At 44.2% G+C, this 25,704-nt stretch overlaps 10 protein-coding genes across 10 annotated transcripts; 5 read left to right on the top strand and 5 right to left on the bottom strand.

Annotated features, from left to right (window-relative positions):
- Nucleotides 1-1,547: 1,547 nt before the first annotated feature.
- V865_007703 (uncharacterized protein) lies at nt 1,548-3,897 on the top strand (the record flags this gene model as incomplete). Its single annotated transcript, XM_066231445.1, has 10 exons — nt 1,548-1,743; nt 1,853-2,023; nt 2,112-2,146; nt 2,232-2,295; nt 2,394-2,630; nt 2,761-2,802; nt 2,975-3,093; nt 3,166-3,181; nt 3,245-3,628; nt 3,698-3,897. 10 exons carry the CDS (start codon nt 1,548-1,550, stop codon nt 3,895-3,897), a joined length of 1,464 nt encoding a protein of 487 aa, XP_066087542.1.
- Nucleotides 3,898-4,074: 177 nt separating this feature from the next.
- On the bottom strand, nt 4,075-5,516 carry V865_007704 (S-formylglutathione hydrolase; the record flags this gene model as incomplete). Its single annotated transcript, XM_066231446.1, has 6 exons — nt 4,075-4,131; nt 4,259-4,526; nt 4,615-4,687; nt 4,754-4,793; nt 4,972-5,084; nt 5,207-5,516. The coding sequence occupies 6 exons, from the start codon at nt 5,514-5,516 to the stop codon at nt 4,075-4,077; spliced, it is 861 nt and encodes a 286-aa protein (XP_066087543.1).
- A 299-nt stretch (nt 5,517-5,815) lies between these two features.
- On the bottom strand, nt 5,816-6,778 carry V865_007705 (uncharacterized protein; the record flags this gene model as incomplete). The annotated part of the gene is made up of 2 exons (XM_066231447.1): nt 5,816-6,492; nt 6,571-6,778. The coding sequence occupies 2 exons, from the start codon at nt 6,776-6,778 to the stop codon at nt 5,816-5,818; spliced, it is 885 nt and encodes a 294-aa protein (XP_066087544.1).
- A 382-nt stretch (nt 6,779-7,160) lies between these two features.
- Nucleotides 7,161-7,851, bottom strand: V865_007706 (uncharacterized protein; the record flags this gene model as incomplete). Its single annotated transcript, XM_066231448.1, has 5 exons — nt 7,161-7,193; nt 7,311-7,324; nt 7,391-7,471; nt 7,537-7,558; nt 7,705-7,851. The coding sequence occupies 5 exons, from the start codon at nt 7,849-7,851 to the stop codon at nt 7,161-7,163; spliced, it is 297 nt and encodes a 98-aa protein (XP_066087545.1).
- A 431-nt stretch (nt 7,852-8,282) lies between these two features.
- V865_007707 (uncharacterized protein) lies at nt 8,283-9,069 on the top strand (the record flags this gene model as incomplete). The annotated part of the gene is made up of 5 exons (XM_066231449.1): nt 8,283-8,378; nt 8,525-8,579; nt 8,685-8,788; nt 8,892-8,946; nt 9,053-9,069. 5 exons carry the CDS (start codon nt 8,283-8,285, stop codon nt 9,067-9,069), a joined length of 327 nt encoding a protein of 108 aa, XP_066087546.1.
- Nucleotides 9,070-9,605: 536 nt separating this feature from the next.
- Nucleotides 9,606-11,179, top strand: V865_007708 (uncharacterized protein; the record flags this gene model as incomplete). Its single annotated transcript, XM_066231450.1, has 5 exons — nt 9,606-9,716; nt 9,788-9,855; nt 9,924-9,977; nt 10,066-10,166; nt 10,269-11,179. The coding sequence occupies 5 exons, from the start codon at nt 9,606-9,608 to the stop codon at nt 11,177-11,179; spliced, it is 1,245 nt and encodes a 414-aa protein (XP_066087547.1).
- A 1,909-nt stretch (nt 11,180-13,088) lies between these two features.
- V865_007709 (uncharacterized protein) lies at nt 13,089-13,962 on the bottom strand (the record flags this gene model as incomplete). Its single annotated transcript, XM_066231451.1, has 5 exons — nt 13,089-13,125; nt 13,180-13,201; nt 13,306-13,328; nt 13,383-13,410; nt 13,632-13,962. 5 exons carry the CDS (start codon nt 13,960-13,962, stop codon nt 13,089-13,091), a joined length of 441 nt encoding a protein of 146 aa, XP_066087548.1.
- Nucleotides 13,963-14,809: 847 nt separating this feature from the next.
- Nucleotides 14,810-15,742, top strand: V865_007710 (uncharacterized protein; the record flags this gene model as incomplete). The annotated part of the gene is made up of 2 exons (XM_066231452.1): nt 14,810-15,364; nt 15,443-15,742. 2 exons carry the CDS (start codon nt 14,810-14,812, stop codon nt 15,740-15,742), a joined length of 855 nt encoding a protein of 284 aa, XP_066087549.1.
- A 405-nt stretch (nt 15,743-16,147) lies between these two features.
- V865_007711 (uncharacterized protein) lies at nt 16,148-19,612 on the bottom strand (the record flags this gene model as incomplete). The annotated part of the gene is made up of 11 exons (XM_066231453.1): nt 16,148-16,965; nt 17,032-17,144; nt 17,207-17,464; nt 17,533-17,637; nt 17,704-17,769; nt 17,832-17,887; nt 17,948-18,250; nt 18,317-18,678; nt 18,752-19,099; nt 19,167-19,437; nt 19,502-19,612. 11 exons carry the CDS (start codon nt 19,610-19,612, stop codon nt 16,148-16,150), a joined length of 2,811 nt encoding a protein of 936 aa, XP_066087550.1.
- Nucleotides 19,613-21,638: 2,026 nt separating this feature from the next.
- Nucleotides 21,639-25,500, top strand: V865_007712 (uncharacterized protein; the record flags this gene model as incomplete). The annotated part of the gene is made up of 6 exons (XM_066231454.1): nt 21,639-22,556; nt 22,634-23,640; nt 23,710-24,112; nt 24,259-24,372; nt 24,445-25,255; nt 25,376-25,500. 6 exons carry the CDS (start codon nt 21,639-21,641, stop codon nt 25,498-25,500), a joined length of 3,378 nt encoding a protein of 1,125 aa, XP_066087551.1.
- Between the last annotated feature and the right edge of the window lie 204 nt (nt 25,501-25,704).

Consider the following 25,704-nt stretch of genomic DNA (forward strand, 5'->3'; position numbering starts at 1 on the left):
GTGGTAGTTCAGAATCACCAGGAAGAAAATGTGAATCGGTGAAACCACTTGAATCAAGCGAGAAGCTGAAGAAACGAGTCTAGAAGTACCATCTGGCAGGGCGTTGTATCGAGAACACACACAAACGCTTCATTTTATCTTAATTCTCGTGTACATCGATAATACACGGTGTCTTCGCCTTGTGCCCCCCCTCGTCCTCGCCGTTTTCTCCTTCCACCCTTCGCCCCCTTCGCCACTTCTTCCATCCTCCACTTTGAAATCAATCTCTACTGTTCACGCCCACTGACTCAATAAAAGCCCTCTTGACCTCTCTCATCAATCACAGACTCGCGCCCATAGCACAGTTGGTCAGAGTGCTTCTCTACACCAGCAATAGGTTGGGGACCTTCAAAAGATCGTTCCGGCGATTCGGTCCCATAACCAATTGCCACTGATGAGAAGACGGGGATTCGATTTCCTCGGGACGCGATGACCTGATCTGATCAAAAATGATTGTTTTTTGTCCTTTTGTTGAGATCTGATTTGGGAGATGGTTACCGCCTTAGTACGATGGGTTTGTATGGGCATGACTCGTGAGGAAAGAGAATCGTAAAACAAGTGCTTGAGTGGGAGAAACTCTCAATGATTCAAGCTGGCTCAATACTTCTTTTGGAAGCACACACAAAAAAAAAACATTCGCTTCTTTCTCTTGCAGTTCGCTTGTTCCCCGTAAGCTGATACTGTATAACATAAACCATCGGAATCCTGCTGCTAAAATCCACCTCCAATAGCTTAACGGTCTAAAGCGTCCTCAACAACGGAAATGTTACATGTGTCAAATCGGAGATTTGTACGGATGTGTAGGCTGATGTATGGTTTTCGGATATGTGTGAGGGATCTGTCAGAGGAAGAATTCTGGTTCGAATCCAGATTGGAGGGTATATCTTTTTTGGATAAATGTATGATTGAACTTATGATGGAATCTGTTGGTTGGAACATGCTAAGATATCATGTTACGAGAGCTCACCCTTTGAGCGTATGACCCTTCAAAAAGCATGATGTATCTTTATCCTCTCTACCTTGGTGTCGAACCAAGATTTCCTCTCTTCGATGTCGCACCCGTTCATACCAATGGAGATATATACACATAGCCACTGATATGAAAGCGGAATTCGAGAATACTCAGAAGGGCGCTCTTACCCGTTGAGCCAGCAGGGGAGTCTTTGCCGAAGATGGACAATACAATTCCTATATGAAGGTGATTGTATGTATGGATAGAAGACGTATTGTGTATATTTTGAGAGAAGCAGCTTTTCGCTGTTCACATGTATAAAGGAAGAATATGTCGCGTCGGACAAATCCGATGGCGGAATTTGCCGGTCACATGGATCCCTTTCTCGTATCTTGAGTAGGGATAGGAGTAGCTGGGCAACTAGCAGGTACTATCTACATTATGGTCATACCTGCTTGTGGATCAGCACACTCATCACCTACCTACCTGATTAGCCATCTGTTTATAATTCCTCCGTTCTCTATACATTCAGTAGCCAGATCCCAGCTCAGATATCATGTCATCAGCAACAGCCAATATCACCTCTGCTCTCGGATCATTCGAGCTTATTGACGAGCATGCCTCACAAGGTAGAACACCGTCTGCGTACGATTGGAAACCTGAACATTGGGTGAAATATCCTGTTCCAGAGACCTACAATATCCAATCTCCACCTTGGATAAGACCCGAACAAGTACCTATGAGCTTCGTAGGTGAGTAACGGTATTCTCTTCTCGAGAGGTTTCCTTCCCATCGATGGGCCCGTGAGTTAGGAAAGAAAGGCTTTGCTGATTATATGTATGGTATGATATAATATGATAGGCGTCAATATTGTCGATGTTGAAAATTCGTTGATCCTCAAATCGATGACTGTCAAGATTAAATCAGGTAAAATCGAAAGTATCTCCAAGTCTTTGAAAGAACATATGCAAGAAGACGGTTGGGAAAGTATCAATGCGGAAGGGTTATACCTCTCTCCAGGTTTGATTGACGGTAAGTTAACGTTACTTCCTACTTCAATCAAAAGTGTATGCAAGTGATACTGATCAACGATGGTGATGGCGATGGTGGATCGATATAGTACATACTCATATTACTGCTATTCCCGGTCAGCCTGTGAGTCGTTATTCCACTTCGTTAGAGTATCAGAAATCACAAGCAGACCAAGAGGCTGATACGGATTTTCCCTTGTATAACGTAGCTTGGTACACTATCGCCAGCATCGGAGACTTTGACTGCTCTAGGTACTCAATACGTCTTAAAAGGTAAAGCCTGGTTTGGTTTAGCTTGAACCTTTCATCCCAAAAGGTTTTAAAATGGGTTGCTGTACCTGACTCATCCATCTTTCTCTTATGTACTATAGGAATGCTCTGGCGGGGATTCACTACTATACGGGATGTCGGAGGTGCAAATAGGCATTACAAGAATGCCACCGAACAATGGCTAATCCCCGGTCCCAGAGTTTTTCAAGGTGGACCACTGATTTCTCAAACGGGTGGACACGGCGACGATGGGACCAATGCGGATAAACCAATTACAGCATGTTGTGCAGGCCCACAGGGATCCGGTGCAGATGCTACTAGCTGTATTGCTGATGGCGGTGAGTATATTATCTCTGGAATCACCATCACAGGACGGTGCAATTTACTATATCGTCTCATCCCATACGAGTGAATCCTGTAATTGTAAAATCTGAATCACTGATCCTACGCGCTTCTTGGATCTAACAGTGGACGAATGTACCAGAGCTGCAAGAAGGATCATGATGGCAGGTGAGTGTGACATGTTCTGAACACTCAAATCTCAGTTCCCTCTCCAGCCAGCGATTTTACAAACCCACTACTTCATACTGTGATGGTTTCCCTTCACATTTGACTAAAGATCATGTCAATATACATGTGCAGATGAGCTTACTTGGTACATGAACTTCTGGAAATACATCAGGAGCCGACCATATCAAGATTTGCAGCTCGGGTGGTGTAGCTAGTCCGACGGATAAACTGGATAGCGAGCAGTTCACTGTCGCTGAGATCAAGGCGATTTGCGATGTGGTCAGGATGATGGTGAGTTGACTTGGCTTTCCTGCGGACAAACAGCATATCAACTAATCGAATGAATGGATTGTATCAACATAGAAAGGTACTTTAGTCAGTAAGTCAAGCCACCTGATACCTCTAACCCTATGACCGATGCCTAATCGTAAATTATACACAGCTGCACACTGCTTCACGTCTGCCGCCGCACGAAATGCAATCGAAGGCGGTATAGGCGGAATCGAACACGGGCATCTACTCGATGATGATACTCTCAAACTAATGGCTAAGAAGGGTGTCCACTTAACACCGACATTGATCGTACAGGAATTACTCGACAAACCACCTTATCAAGCTATGATCCCTCCCGTATCGAGGGACAAGTTGAAAATTGTCATCGATGGTGGATATAGAGTGATGAAGCGCGCCCATGAACTAGGTGTGAACATCGCATATGGAACGGACTGTTTCGGACCGATGCAACCTAATCAATTGGCTGAATTTGAGTTGAGGAAAAAGGTATTGAGTAGTAAAGATATTATCAAACATGCTACGATCAATGCAGGTGAGAGAAATCTACATATCCGCATAATGGGGGTATAAGGCTGATGCTCTGATCTAACACATGGTTTAGCCAAAGTATTAAACATGCAAGGTAAAATAGGAATCATTGGCGAAGGTGCATTCGCAGATTTACTTTTACTTTCTGCCAACCCCCTTGAGGATGTTGGTATATTCAATGAACCTCACAAATACGTAAAGGGAATAATCAAGGATGGTAGAGTCGTTAGATCAGAGTTGAAAAGTCTCAGAGTGGAAGTTTCTTTGATGTAGTGATCTCGTTTTGGCTATTGAATTCCGATATAAAAGGTTATTGATAATTTGGAACACTGGTCGGTTGTATAGACAGAATAAAATGGTGAGATTGGAATGTATTCGGATTATTATGGTGCATTTCTTCTGATCACACTTGTCTACCTACTGCATATTCAGTTGATCTCCATCATGCATTCACGCTTTGAGGAATTTAGCATGGTATTCAACATGCTCAGGAGCGAAGGTCGAGATCTGAATCAGGAGATCAAGAAGTCAGCATCCATACGGGAGATAGGAGTATGATGAAATTACGATAATATGAGAGAGGAATCGATATGAGATAGGAATCAAGATAGTAGTAGTAGTAGATTATACTCACAAAGTAATAAGAATGATCAAACCCATCTTGCATCCTGACTTCTACTCCCTTCTTGTTCAAACCCGATATAGCTTGAGGTTCCAATTGACCCTTCTTTAGGAAATCATCTTCCGTACCTACATCAATCAAAATGTTCGGTTCACCCTGATAGTTCTGTAAGAGGTGGGTGGAATCGTATGGTAACCATTCGCTAGGTGGGGAAGAACGAGTTTTGGCATCGAGGTAGTTTGTGAATGCGTTGATTCCCCATGGAGTACGTGAGGGATTACTATAGAATTCACGACAGATGAATTAACGGGTCTATGTCGTCCAGAGTGGAATAAACTTCTTGTATGAATAGTCCATGAGAGACTCACCATGCTGGAGCGAATGCCGAGGCAGACTTGAATAAACCTGGATTCTTGAGGTAGATCGATAGTGCACCGTGACCTGGATAAAGTCACAAGTGCTATCAGCCAATCTGTTTCAGTACCATTGAGGCCCGGGTCAGCTCACCTCCCATCGAGTGACCAGTGATCGACCATCTCGAGAAGTCCTATAAAAATAAATCGTCAGTATATATCCTCCAAGATAGGGAGATCATCCATAGTCTGAGTGGATCGCTCCACCCAAAATATGTATGTGTGACCTCTCCTCTCAACTCGAGGAGAATCTGATCGAAATTTCCTTTCACACTGCCCACAACCCTCGACGATTCGCAAGAATGTACTCACCACACCGAGGTTGGCTTCCTTGATCACCTCAGGAAGCTCCTTCACAACCAGATCATACATGTTATAATGTTTCTTCCACTTCTCAGCGGTCGCAATCAGGTAGAAACCGGCTCCTGTTGTCGAAAGCACGTCAGCCTCTCATTCAACTAGATGACGAAACAATCGATCTCTCTTCGTTCTCTCCATGTATCAATACAGAGAGCTCTTGTCGAGAACATGGTATGATATGACATACCAGTTCCCAATTGCCAATCATCATCTTCTCCCTCGACCCCCGCCCCTCTTGGTGACGTATCGGGGAAAACCACCGCTATACCTTCTTTACCGGCTGTATTTAACAGTCCCCCCTTCTGAGCACCGGTATCTTCGTTACAAGTTAGACCGGCCAGGTAGAACAGTACAGGCACAGGGGAGCTAGCTGATGCAGAGGACGGAAGGAAGATGTTGAATTGGGTTGATAAGCCGCCGAGAGAGGTGGAAGGGAATTTGTATTTTGTTAAGTAGCCTGTGGAGACTCGGTTGGAAGATACTTTCTCGAGGGTCATTTTGGGATGCTTATTGGGTGAGGAGGGGGAAGTGATATTTGTGCAAGTTGATGATTGAAAGTCAAGGAGAAGATAATACGATGATTATGGAAAAAGAGGTGATAACGCTTAAAAGTTATGACGTTTAGATGGTTCCGATGATTACCGAACTACCCCTTCCTACTGTACGAATGATCTGATATTCAAAACGAGTAATCTTAACATGAATGCATGCATATGTAACATCGGTCAAGGTCAACAAGGAAACAGGGATATCCATGCCCCAAGCAATATTTCTGCGTATCAGCATATAAGCTACATTAAGTTTGCTCCAACTCATCGACCTTTTCGTTCAGAGCCATACAATTCTTCTTCGTCTCTTTCAATCTCCTCCCTTGACTTCCACCAGTATCACTGGACTGCCCTTCCCCAATTGTGCTGTTGTTGTCCATGGAAGTCTCATCCCCATCACCAAACTCGAATCGACTAATCAACGAATCCCCTGCTTCTTCTCCCTTTCCATTTCCCATATTCATCTCATAACCCTCCCTAATCTTAGCTTGTTCCTCTAACACTTGCACTCTAGCTCCCAACACCTCTACTATACCTTCCAAGTTGAACAACCTCTTCTCCCTCTCTTCATTCCACCTCACTCTCATCTCTCTTCTATATCCCTCCTCAATCCCTTCATTGAGGTTCACTTGCATATCACCTGACGTCGCACGATCAACCTCATCTAATAACGCAGCAGCAATTTCCATCATCTCGTTCCCCCTCGAACTACAAGGTAGATCAATCAACCTCAAAGCTAATAAGGTGATCACCCCACCATCGATATTCTCACTTCTAACTCTCGTCAGTTCATCTTCATATTCATTCTTCAGGTTTTTCAGATTGGCTTCAAGTTGTTTTTTGCTTTTTATCAAATCGACCAACCTTTTTTTGATAGAAGTCAATTCTCCTCTCAACAAAGTGTTGTTAGGGTGTTTTTCGCTATCTATCATAATGCCCAAGACACAATGACGCACATGCGCATCAACATGTTGTATCTCCGTTTGAATTTTTATAAGCTTACCTTGTTCGTCTTGGTCAACCTCCAAATTCATTTCTGCATCTGAATCTAGATCATCATCCTTACTGGTCTCATCGGTACAAGAATTCTGCTCTTGTATCTTCTCCATCTCTCCCACTTTTAAGGCTTTGAACGCACTCGCTTCGATGGAACCGTCCTGAGGATCAGCTGAAGGGAGGTCTGCATATGTGTATCCGAATTTAGATGTCATCTTCTTTTCAGGCTTGGATTCGTATCAAGTCAAAACGCATTGGGTCAAATCTGCCTAGAAATCTATTCACTCGAGTATATAAACTCACACCTAGTGGAGATGTCGCAAAGGGGCGAGAGTGAAAGTGAAAGGAGCAATGATTATAGCAACAAAGTAAAAGGATAATTTGTAACGATGTTTAGTATACGCCTTTTGGAGTTTGTACTCATCTTCGTACGTCAGAACCTCGATGTGCAAAAAGTTATGTTAGTACAAGTATGAAGAGCACGATTTCACTTCTTATTTACTATGCATATTTCCTTTGTTTCGATTTTGATTCTTATTGTCGTTTCAACTTCCTATCCATGTTTCATACAACCGTCCAGTCCATTTTATGGAATGATTACTCTTTCTTGCCGGTTGGGCCGATTCGGAGCTATAGTAAGTATAGGATGTTAGCATGTTTGACTTGTAAGAATTTAAGGGACAAAGGATGCGTGAGAGTCAGAGGTTGAGTGGATCATCACTCGTTGGGGGTAGAAGCAAAACTTACACCATCGAGATAGACTATGAGAGAAGCACAATCAGTCACTATACCCAAATCGAGGGACAAAAGGACGGAGAAGGACTTACAATGTCGACCGACAGCGAAGCCTGCTCCAACGCATGCGGCAGCTACGACAAAAGCCATAGGGTAGAGTTCGACGGGAATGTCTGGGCAGAGTAAGGTAACAGTGTCAGTAATGTCACTTTCTGCGAGGGCGATACGCTTCACTCACCTCGAAGACCGAATCGGAAGATCTATTTATGAAATTATCATTGGTCAGTCACGTTCTTACTACTCTGATACACCGGACCGATGTTGTGCACAGCTCCCTCTCTTTCTCTACGAGTCCTTTGTATATGTATTTGATATGCGATTGTGAACCGGACGAAATGATACTCACCAACTTGGATTTACCACCTCTTTGCTCTTGAGTGTTCCATCGTCTACCTGCGATACCCAGTCCGGTTGATGCGATGGAGGTGGATCGGAGCACGGGCCGTCGGAGGGCGGTGGAAGTTTGTCTGAGAGCGATGGTGGATGGGAACATTGTTGTGAGCTGGTGTGGACTGTACTGTGTGGATGGGAGTGTCTGGTCTGTTGAGTATTATGTATAGATGAATGACGATGGAGCCTTTAACTATAAACTGGTTGTTGATTGGATATGACCCACATTCACATCACATCACATTCCCATGGTCCACCATGGCATGGCGCTCATCCATCCATTGGACCGATCCACCCAATCGGAATGACGTCACTCCCGACACGCGTGAGTTATGCCTAATTCAGCTCACAAGCCTATCACTCATACGGCTTTGATTGGATGGATTAGGCACACGTCATACAGATATCCCCACCGGTTCATGTCCGTTGGATAACCGTTGAATCTGTAGTCAATCAAGAGATGATCAAAACTCACAACGTCTAGTCAATCATCTACTTCTCCTCAGTCATACCACGACACCACCGCCAGCAACCATGTCAGTCCAAGCTCAATTCGACAAAGCAGTGGCCATCGTACAAGGCCTTCCAAAGGACGGACCCGTTCAACCTTCCCAGGATGACAAACTTGCCGTGAGTGCTCCTTCCCCTTCCTTCGCAAGAAGCCGTACACTCGTCATCATGTGGGCCATAGAAAACAAACCATGCTACACCTATTCACCGGGGAGTAGTGGGTATGACTCTTGATTGACATGAATCTGCGCTGACCTGTATTCCAGTTCTACGGTGCGTTCAAACAAGCCAACGAAGGTGATAACACCGGACCTGCCCCTGGTGAGTCAGACCAACTCATTCTTACGTGTCTTTCGCCATCGGGTACTCCCCATCGAGCATTCTGATGGTATGAGAGACTCGATCTGATATTCATTGCTACACTAGGTATGTTCGACTTTGTCGCCAAAGCCAAATACAAGGCCTGGAAAGCACTTGAAGGTACCAGCCAAGAGGACGCTAAGAAGAGATACGTCGATTTGCTCAAAGCTGTGAGTTTGGTGATCTACACTTACATCCCCACTAGCTTGATGGATGATCTGCTACGATGGAACGGCGAAGAAGACGTATACTGATATAATCTTTAACTTGTAGATCCTCCAAAAGCAAGATGATGAAGAGTCCAAGAAATACCTCGCCGAGCTTGATGGTGAGTTACGATATCGATCACATATGCATACAGCATCTCCTATGTGTCGTCCCTTCAAGGTCAGCAGCTGGATCAAAGCTGATACGCACCTTATTTTTGACTTTAGCCGCTGGATCCGCATAGATCTCTTGATAGGGTAGGATGAGAAAGACTGGAGATGACTTGAGAATGGAACGTATGAGGTAGAGAGGGCAATGAATATGAATCATGACCTGATACTACTTCCGTCACACATTCAAGTCTCTCAGATACCGGCCTGCATATTGCACTATGGTTCAGAAAGCTCCTGAAGAGCCCTCCCTATATTGCTTTGTAGGCACGTCCTTCCTTGCAATGGATGGGATCATGATGCCTCTTCGGTGGAGGTCACTTCTGGTCCGATCTGATCATATCGTTTTCATGAGTCGACAAGATTAATTGATCAATTTCGCCAGGACTACTAATTACTGGACTCGATAAATTAGAAAGGAGCTTGCTTGAGATGATTACGATTATCTTATGCTCGACAATATGCATAGATACTGTAGTATAGAAAGTGGTCCCAGTCAACGCCAAAGCTAGACTCTCGATTTATCCCCTCTCCTTCCCTTTCCAGTCCAACAATCCAAATTTCATTCACCTGATTACATCTCTCTATCCAATTGATCTTGCGCACTACAATGCTTGACCCTACACAGTACACTATCCGCATAGCATCTGCAGAACAGGCTGAAGAACATGAAAAAGCATGTTTCGAGATACCTTATTGGAGGTGTGGGATGAATTGGGATGTGAGTCAAGTTGCTCATCTTCTCCGTGTATATGCCTAGCATCTAACCTCTGAGCCCATATCATATTTAAGCAATTTCTCGGATTTGGACACAAAGAAACTCAAGCTGAATGGGTGAAAGATAATGCCATGCTTACTTGGTGAGGTATATCTTTCTGAAGAATCGCGAATTGCTAATCGTTGACATCCTTCTCGTAACACGTTGTAGGGTCCTAGTTAGGAAAGACGATTATGATGGACCGGTGTATTCGATACTTGCAACGTGAGTCAACAGTATCATATCCCCTCAAAAGCGACGCGATGATAGCGTCCGGAGTGATTTGACTGATATACGTATCTCATTTACCTAGTCATCGAAAAAAAGCCTTAATAAAGCCCAAATTCGGGCTGGAAGTCATCGATGGATATTGGTATAACATTACAGCTGTGGTCACTCCAATTGAACATCGAGGTGAGTTTATCCTACTCTGACTCGCATGTACATCACAGTACAATATCCATAATCAAAGGATAGAAGGTGGATTGATATCCTTCCTAAACCCTTTTTTTATAGGACATGGCTACGCTACCCATCTCATTCGTTTACTACATTACATCCTTCTAAACCCCTTGCTCCCGGGCGATCCACCCTCTGCAATCCCCTCCTTTCCAATCGAATGGGGTACACCCCCTCCTCCTGTTCCTTCTTACCTGCTCAGTGCTATTCCCAGACCATGTGCCAGCGTACTATGGGCAGACATACCTATGAGCTTTTATGAGAATTGTACGATCGGATTGACTGGGAAAGGGTATGAGTATAGGAAAGAATGGAATAGCAGATTGGTTTTTGACTTGAATCTCGATAATCGCACGACAACGGTCGAAGGACAGGATATATGGGATTTGATCTATCAAGAGGATTTAGAAGAGATAAAATCTATTTTGACTGAATCCACCAAATCGAATATCAATAAATCGGACACTTCGTCCAAATCATTATGGACCCACGATCCATCTATGAACGGATCCCTGACGTTTATTGGGACGAGAGGTTCATTCACTGTTCCTCCTCCAAAATGGAAAGATACCTCAAAACCACTTCCTCTAGGCGTGAGGTTGAGATCACCCAAAGATAAAGATGGAGAGGATACAGCGATAGTGATGTTCGCCTTGGAGAATTTCCTAGTTGAACCTCGACTATTACTTACCTACATACACAATTTACAACCGGACCAAGTGAGCTCTCTATTGGAGGTATTGGAAGATGTAGTTAGAGATACCAATGCTCCATGGACACAAGGTGAAATATGGGGATTCAACCTTTCAGATCCATCGGACTCATGGATCAAAGAGCTGGAAAACATGGAAGATAGGAATGTCAAGATTGATATTAGAGACGGGATAAGGAGTCATGTTCTGGGGGTATGCAATTACCTGGATAAGGGGGCGGAAATGGTAGATCATCAGATGTGGAGTTGGGTATGAATGCTGAGTAATCCGAATTTGAACGGTTTATCAGTACAGTATGATATTATGATTCACATCTATCGGGTTTTAGAAGTTACTAAAGATGGTAGATAATAGACCAGCATATGCATCCACGTTTCGCTAGACCATGGTCGTTGTATATTTATGTGTATTGTATATGATATTTTGGAAATGCGAGAACATCGGATCAAATACTGAGATGTCCTGCATTCGTTTTGTTGGGTTATGTACTAAGGATGTATACTGTATTGTTGGTTTGGTTTGGTTTGGTTTGGCATCACCCCTTCCTTTGCTTATACTCATACAACCCAACAAACATTCTCCTCTCCTTTCAACCTAGACCTGACTCTCTCAGCCTGAGCCGCAGTATGTATATGAATACGAACATGCATATAAAACAATAACACAGTATTACGAGAATGTATAGTATCTCTCTTATCGTTCTTTCACTTTTCTTGTCACTTGTCAAGCTGAATACATTGATCAACTTCGAACATACAGTACTAAGTCAGTACAGTACGATCGTCTGATCTTGTAAAGATGTTAGACCCTCAATTATATACTATCCGATTGGCTTCGCCTTGTCAAATCGAGGCACACGTTCAGGCAAGCTTCGAAATTGATGAGTGGAGTATTGGGATGACTTAGAAGGTGAGTTTGACTCAAACTTGGATATTGGTCAAATATTCGTACGAATATGAACCACAATCACGCACAATCACGATGTGAGCTCTGACAGTATCGGGTTGAGCTTCACTAGGAATTCCAAGTATTCTACGGAAAAGAACATGTATCTGAATGGGCTAAAATTTCAAGAGCGTTAACGTGGTATACCAGAATGTCCAATTGATAAATGGGGTGAACCACCTTCACCTATCAGTGAAGATATACTACCAAAAGGGAAAGCCAGTGTATTATGGTCTGATTTACCAATCAAGTTTTACGAGAATTGTAAGATTGGTTTGGACAAGCGAAAAAAGTTATGGATGGAAGAGTCGATCAGAATGGGATTATAGACTCACATGGTCATTGAACTCGAACAGGGACAGTTGCTCTTCCATAGTCAAAGATAAAGATGATGATTCGCCAAATCTTGGATGGGATCCAAGATGGGAATCGGATTTGTTCGAAATCGGTTCAACACTTTCTCAAAGTATTAAACACAAACTTGAAAATATCGATACTTCCAATCAAGCGATATTGGTCCAAGATCCATCTTCAAGAGGATTATTAAGTTTCGTCAGGAATAGATGATCCTTCTGACCTGATCGATTGGCTCTCAAACCTTCTTCTTCCACTCAAGGTAATATGCCATGGGGTCTACGACTGGATGAATCTTCTATTTAAGTGAGCACGGTGGAGAAAGTGAAGAAACGATAGTCATCTTCGCGCTGGACAATTATCAGATTTCGCCCAATTTGCTTATCACTTTTTTACATAACTTGCAACCCGATCATCTGGACTCTTTACTCTCAGCCTTGGATCGGGTTGTCAGTACGTCGGGTATAGGTCATTCGAAACGACATGGAGAAGTATGGGGGTTAGATCCACAAAGTGAGTTGGTAAAGAAGTGGAAAGAGTGTGGAAGAGATGTAGAGGTGGGTGTGAGAGAGGATGGGGATCATATTTTAGGCGTATGTGGGTACGTTCTCAGAGAGTTGGATATTGGGGACAGTCAGATGTGGAGTTGGGTATAGAAGGGGAATAAACATAGATTGTTTGTGGTATCTGGAGGTGTGAGGGAAAGGGAAGTAGAAAGAGTCTCGATAATCACGCTTCTCACGAGGAATTGTGTCTGATCTCTTCTATAGCCTTTTAAACGATTGGATATAGCCCTGCCAGCTCACTCAACATCTGTCCTGTACTAAATGCATATCTTCGTATCTAATACACGAATCTGGTCCATCTAATGTTCGTGATGCGCTTGCTCGAATCGAGTACCGCTGTTCAACATCGTTGTTAGTGCACAGTATAAGAGTCAGATGTATTCGACTTACCAGTATCCACACACTTTAGGTCCTGTTGAAGTACGAGTCATTCAGATAGGCTGTGTCAGCATATAATCGGTACCAGTGGGTGACGAAGCCAATTCTCGTTAAGGAGGTGAAGAACATTGAACTAACCTGGCTTATCGAGGTTGATGAAACTGAAAATCCACGAATCAGCTAGGTTCATATCACTGAAATTGAATTCAACTTACATTTTAGGGTGTCCAAGAGCTCCCATACCTGATATGAGAACAGTTCCATCAGTATCATCCTATACAGCTGGGTAGCAATGACCAATCCTTTCCCAACTTAGATCACAGTCTTAAAGCACAATCCTCATGAACCATGCCGCAATATGACCTTGATACCTCCCCATATCCATGCCCCGGCCACACTTGCCCTCCTCGTTCTTGCTCCTACTTTTCTCTTCATCCCACCCATCGAAACGAAACACTACTCACCACCATCACAAGTAGCTCTTCTTCCATTAACCAACCTCACTGGATCCTCACTGACCATCCCCATAGCGGAGGGGGGATTAGGCTGGAACTGCAGGGCGGTCTGCTCAAATCGCTGATTATCATATGCGTGAGGCTTGGGGTTCTGGCCCGTCGACCATGTCGTAGCTACGTTGGGGGACTGTTGGAGATTTTGAGGAGTTGAGGAAGAAGGTTGTTTATCCTGGACTGGGGAGGAAGGTTGAGGTATACCGGCGGAATAAGCTCGAGCGTATATGGATGAGAAGGAGCGAGAGATGGAGCTGGTTCGGGGAAGGCAACGTAAAAGGGACATTTTGGATGTGTATGTGGTTATGCTATGTATGTTATACCAATATCTCTCTATCTAGTATATATCTATCTATTGATGGAACTTGGCACACAAATAACAGCGACGAGACTGGCTGAAGGAGAAGTGATGATCAGGCGGAAGCAAATTTCGGGAATTGCACCGAAAAGTGGCAATGTGGCAATGGGTCAATCATACTCTTTGTCATGAGGGGGTATATGTGGACCAACGTACTGTAGATACTCGAACTGAACTGATTGGCATTTAGAAACGAGGAGAGCGAAGAGTGAAGTAGAGTAAAGCGACAAGTATCCCGCTGAAGTCGGATAAGATAGGGAAGAGGTCCCAAATAGTTGATCACCAAAGACTATGGATATCTCTTCCGCCGCAGAGTTATACCTCAAAGGCCTTCGATGTTGAGCAGAGGTAGTGGTAGTTTTCACTTATCACTCCTAGGTGTTCCATCTCCGAAAGAGATATGAGATAGGTCGGGACGGAAAATGGGGAAGAGATATAAAATGGGATGGATGTACCTCTGTTTTGGTAATTGCAAAGCACTGGTAAAACCCGACTCCGACCTTCTAGTTACACAGGATCGGAAAGACACTCATCCTTTCAGCCTATCGCACAAAGCAGATTGCAACTCCATCCGATCCCAGATTAGAAGGCAATTTAGGCGGAGAAAATTGTGCTTCATCCTTATACAAAGGTGATAGTGACTGCTCCACTGTTGGCCGATATCAGGCTTGTTATCAATGAGCGTCGAAACTAAAGATATATAAGATCTCATACCGTCTGTCTATCCAACGAGAGATTGTATTGCTCTCAACTCGACACCGACCATTAAACCAACATGACTTCTAGGAACTGGACAAAAACTTCGATCTTCCAAAAATGTGTACCGGGAAGCACCAACGCTTCTGAACCATTTTCCCTCAAACCTTACAACTCTTATGACGAATATAAAAGTTCTCAGGAGAACAAGCCTTATATACCAGCTTTGGAGGTGAGCGCTACCGGTAAAAGTGGTAGGTCAGGTAAAGTCAAGACTTGCGCTTCCCATATGAGGAAGATAAACGGTTTTGCTAGTTTGATTAGAGACCATAATCGACATAATCCCGAAGATCCCAGTGATTTGAGTACCGTCATATCCCAGGCGAGGAACGGCAATGGGGAACAATTGAACTGGCCACTTGCGGACTCGTCTAGACTTTCAGTACCAACGCTAGACAAAGATAGTCGACAGAGTCTCTCGGAGGCGATGACTACGTTGAAAGCATTCGATAGGAAGCTTGAATCTTCAGCTGTGCAACTTGCCGAACGAGCTTTGTGTAATGCTAATCTCACAAGGGAGGATAAAAGGATTTACGCCGAGGTCATTTGTGAATGGGCATTGCAAAGATCTATTGTGAGTATCACTGTACTGTACTAAGTGTCAGTCTGTGATGAGATAATGATTCAATCGTTGATCGATTGATGTAATTAGCCAGCGTCCTTGAAAGATAAAGTGACTACCTTCCGTCCATCGATCAGGGCTGATATCCCGGTGGATCGATCTTTATGGGATGGAGGTTACTCGTACAGAAGTTTACACAACAATCGAAGCTACACTCCGAGAGAGGTGAGGGAGTTGCAACAAAGGAGGAAATCCAGTGATGCCTCTGCAATGGCAGCGGGTAGCGACCTTCTTATTGGGTCGCTTCAAGGTCAAGGTCAGGCTGATACTTCTTCCGATGATGAGGATCGATCGACGCTGGAGCACAGTGTCACATCTCTCTTTGATTGATGGGTAACAAGGTACAATCAGATTCATGCAGTACAGTACCGGATCAATTGATGCGCATGCACTAGAGGTGACTTCACGACTTTCCAACTTATACAACTTGAATTCATGATGATTCGCTAAATAGCATGTAATATACGGCTTTATGAATCAGACTGAAAAGTGAGCGATGAAATAGTCTTACTGTAAAGTAGGATACAAGTAAAATACAAAAAACAAATCTAGGTAAAGCTATGCGAAGCGAGAGGAGCTTTCGACCGAATACAGTACACAGATACTACTATAACGTATTCCTTTTTCGGCTCTTGTCTATTCAATCGTTGACCATCTATACTCCTCGTAGATACTTCCCAAAAGCGAGGATTATGCTCCTTCCCGTACTGTGTTAAGCCTCGTCCAAGAGCTCTCCTATTGGTTATGATTACTGCTCATTCCAAACGAAGGGATCTTGAACGGATCCACTACGTTATCCTTCCAATCCTGGTTCGACCCAGATAAAGGAACAGGTATAGGCAAAGGTTGGATCGCATCATCTGTTCCTAAATTACCTAAGAAAGTCATTAAAGGCAATTGTGCTCCAGGTTGGGTTTTCAATTGATTGATTGTATTCGTATGAAAAGATTTACTCCAATGTTCGAAAGAGTCGCCTGTAGGCGGAGTATTGTTGGTCTTGTCATTAGAATTTAGGTTGGGATCCCAATTCGAAGCGGATTTGTACATAGTATTGGCTGATTCTGAGATATTCATCCCATTCTGTCGATCGTTTTCGTTCGCATTTGCATTTGAATTTTCAAAATTTAATAGACAGTCGCTAGCACTGCCGCAATTGAAGTTCAGACTGTTTATACTTTCAGGTGTGGGTTGGTTGGATGTTCCTGATCCCGAAGCAGAGGAAATGATAGTATTGGGACTTATCCCACTGAATGAAGTCGATCGTTCGGTCGGCGCTTTGCTGCTATCATAACCTAATTGAATTTCACCATTGACGATACCACCAGGGTACTTTCGCGCTATGTCGTTATGGAGATTGATCTTGTTTTGGTATATGAACTCGATGTTATTCTCTTCAGTCGGAGTCAAAGTTGAGTATTCAATTCTCTTCGTATTGAGTTTACAGAACCCTTCAGGGTTGATCGGTTGGTCCTTTGATGTAGCTTGCATGTAAGTTTCGAGGAAATGTACCATCGCATTTCCTAGAGGATGTCTTTGACCATACCTCTCAAGGACTAGATGACAAAGTAAAACAAATATCAGTTTAGGAAGAAACAATTTTGCAAAGTGTCGAAACTTACTGTTAATCAAAGTCTTCAGATCTGCACGATACCTGAGAGCCGTTTGGTCCTGTCCAGTTGATTCAGCATGTCTGGTAAAATCTGAGATAAATCTCCCGACTGTGTACAGAGACCTGGTCGTCATGGTATGAGAGTCAGCAAGTGTGATGGCGCAGTCCAACAAATTCGAACTTACAATGCCAAGAAAGGGGTCAAGATCAGGGTGATGTCTAGATTGCTCGGTATGAGATGTAGGACCGCCATGATCGAATCGTAGGCTCTTTGCACAGCCATGGTCGAGGGATCGTACGGTAGCCATTGCATGAACGGTTCATGAAGTAAACAAGTTGCAATGTTCGGTATGAGGTGGATCGCAAGTAGGTTGGCATCGAATAACATCATTTGAGTGTCCAGGTGGCGACAGATATTCTTCAGAGACGCGGGTAGACTCGTGCTGTGACATCGGAAACAACATGATCAGCAACTTTCCAACGAGGAGATTTAAATAAACATAGAACATACCTGAAAGCTTCTATACTGTGACTGAGCAACTTGAAAGACTCCATCGTTGGCCCAGTCAACTCGTCGTCCGGCAGCTTTTCTCTTTGTTGCCAATTCCTTAGCCACCTAAAGATGGGTTCAAGGTCAATCAGTCTCCTGAATGAGGCAAATTGATAGAGAGTTTCCACTTACTGAGCGACTTGAGACATGAGTGCACTGCCTTTGATCACGAAAACAAATGAATCTTCGACGGGATGGCTGAGCAGGACAGTCAGTATCACTCGTCACGTTCACTCGTAACGATCCTGAGTCCAACTTACGAATAATATAGATCTAATGAGCCGGCATGTTGGGGATTCTTGGCCATTCCATCCAGCTAATCATGCAAGTCAGCACATCCCGAAACCGCATGCGTAGGTCCAGAAATATAACTTACCTTGTTCCAATCGTGAGCACTGGTGGGGAAATTGCATTTCATCTCGGTCAACGCCATGGCTGGTGCCCAACTACTGTTGATCGTGAATCCTGCATCCACTACGAAAGCCATCCAGCTCGTGATTAGTCTTTCTTCACGTTCTTTATCACTTTCCGGTGGACCCAGAAGAGGTTCTTTGTGGCTGTTCGATTTAGGTTGACGGTTACATAATTCCAACACTGATAGAAGTCGTGCTGGTTGTCCACCTATCATCCATCCTTTCATTGGAAAACCTTTTTGATAATATACATCTGCCAGTAAGATCTATCATCCAAGACGGCGCTTAGTCCTCCAAACTCTTCGAGAGCGTAGACAAGAAAGGTAACTCACGCATGTCTGAGTCAACTGGAAAATCAACGCTCCACTGCCCATAATACACACTGAGGTAGTTATGTCCACAGCTTTACTACCCATTTGAGCTTGGGCCAGACCGAAATCATCTATTGTTTCTAGATCGAGACCCAACGCGAGATGTCTTTGGACAGCTTCTTCCAGGAGATGAGGGGCAAGATTGTTTACCCATGCGGTATATGTCGCCGCTGAAGCGCAAATGGCATGTAACAAACCCGGGAAGGGGAAATCGGGCGAGGAGGGAGGTAATTTGATTCTTGCTAATAAGGTCGCTCGATGTAACATTCTTGGAGTCTGCGGGACGTAATTGAAGAAAGTTTCAACGAGATGCTCAAGTAGGACTACCGGGAGGGATATATAATCAGCATTGCGACGATGATAACGGTGGTTTGATAAGAGATTGATTCAACTTACATGGCAGAGGCAGACCTTTAGGCCAATCTTTCGGTACGATGAAGAAATCGTCTAATCCACTGAAATTTCCTAAAGGTTCAGGAAGCGGGACAGTATTGTTGGTATCTATTCCTATGATGGGTATGTCATAAGATGATTCGACTCCCGTTCCAATATCTGTCAGGACCGGCTCGACTCTGGCACTTGTCTGACGAGACGACGAGCTTGAGAATTGTGGGATTATAGCTGAGAATGGCATATCATTCGCGACGGTGTTGTAGGTCGAAGCACTCGTGATCGGTAAGGAAGGTTCTATATTCGAGTGCGAACTTGGGGGTGTAAGAACCGATAATCTAGCTTCGAGCTCGGCTATTCAGTGTTTCACGATGGGTCAGCTCTTATACTAAAGCGATAGCATGAGAGGAGATTGACTTACCGATTCTGGCTCTCAAAACCTCCTTTTCCTCATCCTCGGTATCCCTCTTCCCTTGTGCGACCTGATGCCTCTTGACACCTGCATGATTCGAGGAACTACTCCCACCGATTGATTTCTTCTTCTTAGGTTTACCTTCCTCTGAAGGTCCAGGTTCAGGCGAATCCCCTTCCGTGTAGGTACAAGTGAGGACGGAAGGTGAAGTTCCGTTACGATGTGCCGAACGAACGGCGTGTGCGTGTGAACGTAGACAAGGGGAACAGGTCGGTTTTGTCTGTGACAACATGTGAGCAAAACATCCTTGTTTTGGTAGTGAGGAAAGAAAGAGATAAACTCACAGCATCACATTTCACTTTCCTCTTCTTACACTGCAGACAGGCGTGATTCCTCTTGAGCGGTGCCAGAGTCTCATCATCCAGAATATCATCGTAAGGTGGTGTGGGGTTCATCCTGGATAAAATAGCTGGTCTGGGAAGGTATATCGGATATGTATGCTGAGTCGGGATGGGCTGAAGATATGGATGCTCCCTGCCGTAAGTCTCCAGATGACGAGAGGAGTGCAATGAGTGAAGTGATGTGAAGGAGAGGCGATGGAAAGATGATTTGTAAGCGTCGGAATGTTGCGGTCCTATTGATAAAGGATAGCTAGCTAGCTGCGAATTGTAGCCGATTGCGTCTCGATTCCGGCAAGTTGGCGAGTGATAACCTAGTTTAAAGTATGCTCGTACTCAGATCTGACCAGATCCAGCATGAATGTTACAACTGCAGTAAAGATATCGATGTGTGGTATGATGGCGAGACTGATGGAGATGGTCAATAGAACGTTCTTTGATCATCCACCGTGTGCATACATGCGCAAGGCAAGAGAGTAGAATGGGAGTGCAAGTGACTACACTATACTACTGGCAACAAACAGTGGTGCCAGTGTGTAGTACTAGTTTTTCCCTCTTAGTCATGCCCGACGGTCTGCCCGACCTGGTTTAAACAAATGGGTGGGTCAAATAGAGAGAGTGTCGCGTCAATCGCGCCAAACATGAAAACAGGTGCGCTCTCTTGCATGAACAACTCATTGGAGAGACTTTCGACTTGGCTCAGCATGTTCAACCATGGGAAAGATGAATGGTTGGATTCAAGAACGGCGGAACGAGTCTGCTTACTAGTGAGGAGATTGATAGAGATGGCGGTCTGGAGGGAATCGGTGGCAGACCAGACGGATCTTAACTGGACCCGGGTTGAGTAGAGGCCATGTTGACCTGAGAACAATTGCTCCAGCAGCAGATGCAGAAGAATGTAATGAGGTGTTGCAGAAACTAATTTAAAGGCTCGGTTTCGATCGTCAAATGCAAGTCTCCTTCTGGACTTTCTACCTGCCAATCGCTAATCCCCACGCACTAAAATCAATCGCGTTGACGCCACCCAACGTTTTCTTTCTAGCTCGGCAAGAAACGTACATTAAGTTACTTGACAACGATCATCGCTAGATGGAATGTCAGTTCTGCGTATGGGATGCAATGCATCAACTCTAGTCAACACTAACAGGAATGATCGGTTCCTAGTTCGATGTTTAGAGTAAAGTTTAGGTTGACACGGACACTATGGGCCGATATCCCTTTCGCTGGACCAAGAAACAGCCAGGACAGATTGGTCCGTCGTCGATCACAGGATGGGAATTGGGAGTGGGAACTGATAATACATCCGAGGGGAACGTACATAGGACCCAGATGACGGGGGTCTGTGCTTTGTACCATGGCGGAAAAGGGGGGGGTAACGGGACCGTGCGTCGATCACCGGCACTACCTAGTCGACGATGACACGCACAGTCCTTCCTCTCTCTCTCCCCATCTCGTTATTGACATCCAGCTAAATGATCAACTCTCGTGACTGATCTTCGCTAAGTTACAGGATGATATATGATATGTGATATGTGATATATGCATCGGTCATATCGCCGGTTCATCCACCGATCATCTACTATCCCCCACGTCAACATTATCCCATAACATATGCTCATCTTTATCTGATATCAGCCAAACAAGAATCGTTGAAAGGTATAATATCCCTTGTATCCCCATATACACTTATCATCACCGTCATCATCATTACCCAAAGGAAAGGTATCACCATTCATCATGGTACGATTTTAAATTTACTACGCCCTCATCTCATCTGCCCATTCCTTTTCCCATTTGAACGCTCACATCACCATCATCATCATCCATCAGAACATCTTATATCCGGCGGTATCGGACACATCTTTCTTCTTAGCACATCACACATCACACATCACACATCTATTCATCGATCAAATCACACAGATACACGACCTTATACCTGCGATCCCATCACCTGAGCAATCACCTCCCAAAGGATTCGCTCTTTATCCCTCATCCTCGACAAACCGAGGATCACTACCGCATCTCAACTTTCAAACAGAGGATCACATCTCATCATCAACTCAGACAAACTCCTGGTAGAATGTCAATGTCCCATCCTCATCCCTTCGCGTCTTATAGCAACAACGATAATCCCCTATCATCCCCCGAGAATCAATCGAATATGATTAGGACTTCCCTGTCCCTACACTCTCCATCAATGACGTCCATTCGACCTCCTGCAACTCCCATACCTACTTCTGCTTCTACCTCTGCTCCCTTACATCCTCAATACTCTTATCCGGCGATGCAGCATAATCAAAGTTATCCACCGCCATCGTCTGTTCAGCGATACGAACCTCAGAGGAATAACTCTTACCCTCAATGGCAAGTACATACTGAACATTATCAACATGCACACTATCCTCATACTCAACCTCAACAGCACTATCACCATGATTTAACACCGGAACCCTCTCGAAGGACGATTGATCAATCTCAAATCGCAACGATACCGCAAGATCACACATATTCTCCTCATGCTATCAGAGCCTCAACCCATGAATCACTCGATCAATCTGCCCAAGGAGTTTCAAGATCTACGAATCCCCATGGGATCTCGCCTGAACAAGTCACAACCAGTGGTAGCAACAAGAAGCGACCTAGGCAGATATCCATACCGGTTAATGCTCAAAATCAGTCATTTTCAAACGAGAGTCAAAGTGAGACTCCAACGCCGATGAAAACGATGTTTTGGAATGCCAATACGAAATCACCTACCTCAGCATCTTCATCAACCCTGGTTCAATCTCAGCCCACGCCCACTACCAAGAGCAACCCATCGCATCATCCGACGACGATATCGATCTCCGTTCCGTCAGTACTGACAAGAGAGAAGAAACAAAAAGCATGTACGAATTGCCGAAAGGCCAAATTGAAGTGCATCTTGGAGCAGGGCTCACAAGAATGTGTGAGATGTAAAGTCAGGAAAGAGAAGTGTATCTTCTTCCCTAAGTCACAGGTGAGTGTTTGTCCTTCCTTAATATCGTCTTTTATAGGTGTGTGTTTACTGACTGATTTTCTCTAATGGCATGTCAGGAAGATGAAACTCAGCAAAAGCTCATCCGAGATGTATACGAAGCTACTAATCATCTCAGCCAGCTGTCCAAGGCGGTACATCATATACTCCATCACCTGACAGAGAAGAACATCATCCCACCATTCGTTTCCGCCGAACTTCCCAAAGGATTAGATCATTATGATCCACCTGAGAGACCGATTCTATCTCAACCTCAACAAGCTGGTGAGCCCAATGCGGGGAAAAGTGAAGAGTCAAGAAGCACCGGAGAGAGAGGCAAGAGACGGAAAGTGAATAACAAAGTGGATGAGGATGAGATGGATGAACTAGAAGAAGATGAGGGTTGGGGTACCAAACCTTCTACAGCGACTGCCGCCACCACTGGGGAGGTCACCCCGACTGGATCAAGTGCCAGCTCAAGCATACCTTCTGTGCTGCAGGGATCAAGTTTGACCAGGTCTCAGAATAACAGCCACCACAGTGGCACTGGCGATTCGCATCCATCGACGGTTATCACCAGACCGCCCTCCACGACGGTCTCTTCTCCACCGCCAATCTCAGCTTCGACAAGACTCCCACCGCCTCTGATCCCTCCTAATAGACCTACGTCCCATACCCCACCGCTACGTGCGAGTCCAGTAGATACCGCACATATCATCCATCCTTCAATTGGTCAAGTCCTTTCTTCAAGTGGGGAGGGGTGGAACATCGGTCTACCTCCTCAGGATATAGAGATGAGAAGTATATCACCACGTACAAGGATGTCAAGTCCAGCTATCCTAACTTCGTCTTATGTACATAGTCCTTACACGCAAGCGGATCTTCATTCAGCTGAGAATCCGAACCGACCTACCCACAATGGAAGACTCTCGTCATCTGAGGAACACACTGTGGCTCCTGATCCTCAGATGGATGTGGTACCGACCAAAGATACTGAGTTGATGGTCATTGGATCGCAAGATCCTAGAAAAGATATCGTCAAGAAAGGTCTTGTAAGCGCGAAGGATGCATTATTTCTTGTCAATTAGTAAGTAGATTACCAAATTATCGTTTATTATCCCACTAAAATAGATTTATTAATGGGTATCTTTCTCAGTTTCCATAAAAGTATTTCACCATTATTATATGGTTATCCTCTTCAATTCCATCATTTCCCCTACATAGCCGGTCCCCAATATATGACCCCCTTACTTCTATCGGTACTATGCTTAATATCATCAGAAAGAGTATCATCGTATCATAAAAAGTATCATCGGGTTCTAGCAGAAGAAGTAACCACGTTGTTACAGACTTCTCCAGCGGAAAGTTGGCAAAGGTTCGAAGGTGGTTATACACCTGATTTTGGAGATCCCGAAGGAGATGAACCGCTAGATGCGGAATTTGGATTAGGGCCAGAAGAGATTGTCGCTGCGTGTATATTGGCTACTTACATGACGGAGAGAGAACAGGCTTCGGTGATTGCTAGGTCCGCGTTTAGGTGGGCAAGAGGATGGATCAAGGTGAGTTCAAGCATATCAATTCTCATCGTGTTTCTCTCCCATCTTCCACTCGAAAGGTTCTCGCACGGTCCATGGTCGAGTGATCGTCTGTTCCATCATTACTTGGACTTGATCGGCCTGACGATATCTCCATTTCATTTTCATAGCTTCTGAAATCCTCGACCTCACCTAGATTCACCATTGCCGCTTCTGTGGGTCTTGTTCCACCTGAAAGACACGCAACCGATCTGGATATGGCTAGGATATGGTTATTGTGCTACGTGAGTGATTGCATATCTAATGGTCGATTTTCAACTGACCTGATTCAACTTGGGGTGTATGATTCGATGTAGATTGTCGATAGTACCGAACGACTTCAACTTTCACTCGATGCTCCACCACCTCGAGACGCCTTGTCATTTTGTTACATGCTTATACCTCCCACGAACCCCATGGCTCATGGTCAAGCACGACACTCCACACAAGATGTCTTGCTCACTTTCCATGCAAGACTGATTTCGATCCTTAACAAATGGAGACACAAATTCAAATCTCTCATCAGTGCGTCTCAACCACCAGTAGAACTAGTCGAACAGTTGAAGAATCTAGCTGCGAAGGTGAATGATGAGTTGGTATGGTGGGAATCCGAATTTGAAAATGCCCTAGGACAAAGTATCACCTTTTCAACTGCTAATATAACCAAGAATGGCAATGGATCACCCACAATGGATAATACTCGTATGGCATATGGATTGCGATCGGGTCAATCATCAACACAACATATTGTGATTACCTTTCATTTCGTTAGGATGTCTGTCAATTCAACTTTATCGAAATACCTACCTTCTTCAACGAGCTACACGACGATATCTTATCCTCCGTCAAATGAATTTGAAGACAGACAATTAAAAGATTATCACCTCAACATCAACTCGAAGAGGATTGTCGTCGAATCTGCAATTAGATTTTTGGAAATCTGTAAAAATTGGTATGGTTATAATCCCGGTATAGAAGAAGAGAAAGACAGAGAACAAAGTTTGGTTAATCTGAGTCCGACATATTTGTTTTTCCTCACCTTGATGGGAAGTGAATTGATGGCAATTGTGAAAGAGTCTAAAGAAGGTATTAATCTTACAGATACGACGGATATCAAGGCTGATGATGGTGAGTACTTGGATCCGACCGATACCTCTCTCTGTTCGGCATCTGCATTTGGAAACAAGTGCATTGGTCTGATGTTGATGATGTCGGTCGATACTGATTACGCCTCTTTCGCCCATACAGTCATCTCATTATTGAAATCAGTAGGAGAAATGTTATTCCTCGGTGAATTGGATGAACAACATGTTAGTAGAACGACAGCTAAGACTTTGTTCTTGTATTGTGAGAAATTACAGAAATATAGATGAACAGTAATAGGATAGACGGATTGTTGATATATTGTATCAGCCCCGGACGGTTGTAAGGCCATGTATGTGTTTTGATTCTGGTTGTCAATATCATATATTTAGATCACCTTCATACATAGCATACTCGTATTTGGAAAAAGGACAGATTTATTAACACATAACTTAATCTTCGCTTATGTATCCTTCACGAACTGTGACGTATAG

Source organism: Kwoniella europaea, chromosome 2 (assembly GCF_036810445.1).
Source record: "Kwoniella europaea PYCC6329 chromosome 2, complete sequence".
Lineage (NCBI taxonomy): Eukaryota > Fungi > Basidiomycota > Tremellomycetes > Tremellales > Cryptococcaceae > Kwoniella > Kwoniella europaea.